Raw genomic sequence first — 5,679 nt, forward strand, 5'->3', positions numbered from 1 at the left:
CGCCACCGCGCTTCCCAAGCGGCGCACTGTAGCAGTGCGCCACCGGGCCGGCCCCTGAACAGGTACTTCTAAAGAGACATTGGCTGCTGGGATCACAGGCCTGCATGGTAGGAGGTATCACTCAGCGGCAGGTCTGGAACCTGTAGCAAGCACCATGTGCCCTAGAGAGGAAGGTGTCTGTCTAGACGCAGGCAAAAAGACCTCCACATCCTGGCTGGGGCTGGGAGTCTCTGCCACTCCTCAGAGAGCTGGCAGCCTCATCACTGTCAGAAGGAGGCAGGGAGCCTCCAGGCCCACCAGATCTTGGCTTTTGTTGTTTTGGGGGTGGCTGGTCAGTACAGGGATCGAACCCTTGATCTTGATGTTGTAACACCATGCTCTAACCAGCTGAGCTAACTGGCCAGCCCCTACCAGAACTTGGGATAAATAAAGGCACAACACTCATCAGCGGATCCTAATGAAAAAGGAAGCAGAGGTTGATGACATGGAGTCACAGCGCTGAGAATATTTGAGTAGGACGACACAAGCCTCAGATTGCTGGGCTTATGTACCTGGCAGAAAGATAAGGAGATGAGACCTAGTGCACAGGAGGGATTGGCATGGCTTTGTGGGGAAGAGACGAAGGGAGAAAGCTAAGATGCAGGGAACCAGCTGGAGGAGGGTGGGGAGGGTCGCATTCACCTATGGGGCTCTGGTGTCCGCCCCCTCAGACTTCCTCCAAATTCTTCATTCCCCAGACTTCCAGGGTCAAGCCGAAGACTGTACAATTCAAAGCACTCTACTAGCACTTGGATTATTTTCTCTTTTCCTGAGTCTTGACTTCTCCTTTGTTCCCAGAGGGTGGCCCCTGGGGCCTGAGGAAGTAGGAACATTTCTGGATGTGCACGACTTGGGGAAGCCTGCACATGTGCTGGGGGTTTAGCATGAGATCCAAAGATTCAGGAGCCAGGTCTTTGTTTGAAAATACTCTCAAAAATCAAACCCCTCTCCCCACCTGACAGATGGGAAACTGAGACCTCGAGGGGGGAGGAATAAAGAAAGAACTTGCTCAGAGTCACGCAGTGAGGGGGGCAGACAGGATCATGGGACTTGAGCCCAGTATTGAATTCAGGACTTGTCTTATACCTCCCAGAGGCAGTGTCATGGAGGCAGTGTCCAGGGGCCCGTGTCCTGGTAGCACCTTCCTCAGGGCTCCCACTTTCACCTCCCCTACTCTCTGTGTTCTCCCAAGGGTCCAGAGGGAGGGTTTGTCTGCTTCAGTGGCAGGCTGACTTCATCTTGGTTTCTGGAGAACTGAGAAGGGTTTGAGGTAATGTGCCCCCCCAAATGTGTTTGTTCTCTGCCTGCTGGGGTGTAGGGCATGGGATCCACAGCTGCGGGATCTGAAACTCCACGGCTGGGTGGCTTGATGGATGGATTAATGGATGGATGTGTGGGAAGTGAGTGGGTGGGCAGGTGGGTGGATGGATGCATGAATGGATGGGTAATTTTCCCCAAGCACCAGAGCCAAAATCCCAGCCATGGCAGCTGTTCTTGAAAACTAACCCCATCACTCCCACTCCTTGTGACTCAGAGACCTGGGATACCTGAGGTTTTAAACACCTGCTTCTGGGAGCAGAGGAGAGGAGGAGGCTGTCATGCTCAGTCCCGTGAAGAGGGGTGCACAGCCCCCCACCACTGCTCCCCTTCCAAGACCTGCCCGGGCCTGGTTTTGTTGCTGGCTGAGGTCTATCTGGCATAACAATGACCTCTTCCTAGGCAAAGATGCTCAGTCTGGCTTCCTAGCTGCCATCCAACCACAACAGCACAGACTTGTCACTCCTGGCTGGACAGACCCTTAGAGTCTGTCCACAGTCTGGAGGCCAGCCAGCTTCCCCAGGAGACTTCTAAAGCACAAGGAGCTCACTCCTCACAGAGCAGCCCTTTGGGATGCTTCAAAAGCCACAAGACTTTCCTCCCTCAGAGCTGAGATTCCTTCCCTGTGATTGCCCTGGTCTCAGCATTGCCTGCAAGCCCTGGAGCCCTTGTGGATGCCAGCAGTGGTTCTGGGGTTCCTCCATGCTGATCTCCCGAGCTTCTCTGACTGCTCCTTCTTCCACTCTGTGGGCCTCTCTTCCATCTCTGACCTCTGGCTCCCTGATCCTCTGTCAGTGTCCTTGAGAGATGTGACCCCAGGATTGCCCAGCTGGGGCTGGACCTTGGTCAGACTGACCAAGAGAGGATGGCTGGCCTGGAGGTCAGATTGTGTATGGATAGAATGGACAGATGGGCCCTCACCCCTGGCCACTGAGCCTTTCCTCATATATTTATTCATTCTCTAAACAAGTATTTATTGAGTGACTATCTTGTGTCAGGCAGCATGCTGGACACCAGGGAGAGTGGAAACCACTGACATGATCCCTGTCTGGGAAGATGGACAAACTAGGAAGTTTGATGAATGCTGTGAGGGGGAAGGGTGGGGGCTGGGAGCTTGGGAGGGAGGAAGGCTACCTACTCCACTGGGGTCAGGGAAGGCTTCCCGGAAGAAGAGGCATTCAGACCCAGATGAGAAGCCAGAGGGTGAGGTGCAGAGGAGAGAGAAGAGTATGCCGGTCAGAGGGAATGGCACGGGTGAATAGGTACTTTCCCCCGAGACAGTAGAGCTGGGCCTCTGCCCCTCCCCAGCCCTGAGAGCTGGTTCCCAACAACTCCCTTTGTCTCAGTGACACTGAATCCGCGAGACACATGGATGCCTGAACACCTGCCTCAAAGGGCAAAGACTGGGAAGCATGAGAAGCTGGCTCATTCAGGGAACTGATACAAGTTTAGTGTTGCTGGACTGTGGAACCTGATGGGGCTGTGAGGAGACGAGGGGTGGGGGGACCTAACTATGGGGGCTGATTCCGAGAGCATCAGGGTGTTAGGTGGAGGTTGCCAAGGACAATGCTTAGGTCGCAGGGTGGGAAATATAGATCCTGCCATTCCACCTCCCTCCCTTCCTATTCCTGTCCTCCTGGATAGACAGCAAACAGACAGCAGACAGACAGATCAGGTGGCTTTATTGGAAGCATGGCAGTCTGGGCGTGGAGGAGCTGTGCTACCTCTGCACACACCCTCTCACTCACACACGCACTCACACTCACATTGACACTCCAGGCTCTGCCCTGGTTGGGTCAGGTCTGGTGCAGAGGAGCTGGAGGCCTGGTGCTGCCTTCTGTCCTTGGTTCTCCAGGCTAGGGTGAGGCACATCCCTTCACTCAGATGCAGGGCTCCCTCTGGCACTGTCATAAGTTAACTGCTTTGGCGTTTGCTCTGGGAGAGGAAGGAGAGGCAGGGTCATGGGCTGGAATCTTAGATGGGGGCTTGGAGGGAGGAGGCAGGGCCGGGGAGGGCCAGGCTTGCCTTGGCAGAGGTCTTCTGCAGTCTCCGGATGATACGGTCCACCCAGGGCTGGTCTGGGGGTGCACAGAGCTGGCGGCCCCTCAGTGTGGTGAACCTAGAGTCAGAGGTCAGGGAGAAGGGAGCCCTGAAACTCGGCTTCCTTGACGGCCCTAGTATAAGGGGCAAAGCCTGAGACCATATCTGGGAACTTGTTTTAGGGATTTCCTTCAAGGGGTTGGGCATGGCAAGAAGAGGGATAAGCAGGTGGGAGTATCACCAGGGGCTGATGGGGGAGATGAGGCCAGACATCCTCCCCTCGACTCACACAACAGCAGGCACCCTGCAGCCATCCTTGATGAGGAGGTAGCGAAAGTCTCTCACAATGTTCCTGGGGATGGGGCGCTGTGTCACAGACAGGCAGCAGTCTTCAATGTCATTAGCACTACCCAGAGCTGGGGAAATAAGAGATAGGGGAAAGAAGGTGACAAGACATAGAGACCCCAAGGAGGGGAGGCCATGGCCCTAACTGGGATTAAGGACACCCCTGTATGTGGTGGGGGTGGGGGGCAGCTAGACCTGATAGTCAGTATGCACCAATATGGCCCTACTGGCTGCTAAATATACTGTAATACTTCCTTTTTTAAAACTTATTTGACAATGTAATAACTATATATTTATGGAGTACTATGTAATATTTTGATACAAGTGTACAATGTATAATGCTCAAATCAGGTCAATCAACATATCTATCACCTCAAATATTTATCATTTCTTTGTGTTGGGAACATTCAAAACTCTCTCTTCCCGGGCCGGCCCGGTGGTGCACTGCTACAGTGCGCCGCTTGGGAGCGTGGCGGCGCTCCCGCCGAGGGTTCGGATCCCACATACAGACCGGCCGCTCACTGGCTGAGCGAGAGGTGCGGGCGCAACGCCGAGGGTTGCGATCCGTTGCCGGTCACAAAAAAAGACAAAAAGGAAAAAAAAAAAAACAAAAAAACAAAACTCTCTCTTCCAGCTAATTAAAAGTATACAATAAATTGTTGTTAGTTATAATCACCCTATGGTGCTATAGAACCCTAGAGCTCAAAAAACAAAAAAACAAAACTCTCTCTTCCAGCTAATTGAAAGTATACAATAAATTGTTGTTAGTTATAATCACCCTATGGTGCTATAGAACCCTAGAGCTTGTTCCTCCTGTCTAGCTGTCATTTTGTGTCTGTTAACCAACTACTCCCCCTCACCCCTGCCCTTTCCAGCCCCTGGTAGCCGCCATTCCACTTTCTACTTCGTCTTGTAATGCTTCTACACGGTTTGGTAGATGCCCACCGCCCTGAGTTCCACAGGTGCCTTCCTGCTGACCTGCTCACCTCAGCCTCTCTCCCAGGACTTCACAACTTCCCCCCCACCCAGCAAATAAAGTCAACTCTGCTCACAGTGCTGAGGGTTGGGGGAAAAGCTGTTGTTAGGTGCCTTATGAATTGTTAAATATTTTGACTATCAGCCCTGCCTCAGTATCTCCCATTCTCCCTACCTTAAACAAATATACACTGTTTTTCCTTCTGCTGGGAAACTGAAGTAGCAGGAAATAGAACCTGTAGAGAAGGGGCAGCCATAGGTCCTTGGATACATGAAGAAACAGACCCACACTGGAAGTCAGGGGTGCAGGGACCCCCACACTCACAAGGCACACACTCAGGGCACAGGGAACCCCCAGGTACACTGAGACATGCAGACCTAAGTATCCACCTCGACTTGCAGTGTGTCCACCTCAACTTGCAGTGCCCCTCACATCCAGCATCAAGCACTCGGAGATCTGGACATCACCCACCTACCACCCTCTCCCCTCCCCTCAGCCTTACCAGGGGAGGTCCAGAGCAGCAGCAGGCCGAGAGCCAGCAGCGGGGCCACGCGGGGTGCCATGGGGCAGCGAGCGGAGCGTGGGCGTGAGCGTGCAGGGCTGTGTGTGAGCCGAGGGCTGGGCGAGCGGGGCAGCAATGGGAAGTCACAGGCGTCCTCGGAGGATGGGAGCGGGTCTAGCAGTGAGCCTGTGTGAGGCTGTGGCCGCCTCCTATTTATGTCCCCATGTTTTCACTTTCTCTCTCCAGAAATTCCCCTCCGTGTCCCACTCCATGGATTCCCCTTTTCCCCCCTCCTTCTGGCAGACACTGGCCATGCCCTCCCTCTTCCCTGTCAGCGGCTTTCCCCCCTTCTGCTTTTCTTGGCTTCAGCTGTGAGAACCTAATCAGTCTGCAGTCTGGCCAAGAAGAGGGGACTGGGTGCTGTCATCTCCAGAGAGAGAGAGTTGGCAATGTCTTACTG

General features: G+C 53.8%; 1 protein-coding gene across 1 annotated transcript; it reads right to left on the minus strand.

Moving 5' to 3' along the window:
- Nucleotides 1–3,021: 3,021 nt before the first annotated feature.
- Nucleotides 3,022–5,406, minus strand: CCL19 (chemokine (C-C motif) ligand 19). Its single transcript, XM_008563106.1, has 4 exons — nt 5,220–5,406; nt 3,686–3,812; nt 3,382–3,475; nt 3,022–3,291 (listed from the first exon to the last, which is right to left on the minus strand). The coding sequence occupies exons 1-4, from the start codon at nt 5,278–5,280 to the stop codon at nt 3,271–3,273; spliced, it is 303 nt and encodes a 100-aa protein (XP_008561328.1). The 5' UTR covers nt 5,281–5,406; the 3' UTR covers nt 3,022–3,270.
- Between the last annotated feature and the right edge of the window lie 273 nt (nt 5,407–5,679).

This window comes from Galeopterus variegatus, unplaced genomic scaffold (genome assembly GCF_000696425.1).
Source record: "Galeopterus variegatus unplaced genomic scaffold, G_variegatus-3.0.2 Scaffold12591, whole genome shotgun sequence".
Taxonomy (NCBI): domain Eukaryota; kingdom Metazoa; phylum Chordata; class Mammalia; order Dermoptera; family Cynocephalidae; genus Galeopterus; species Galeopterus variegatus.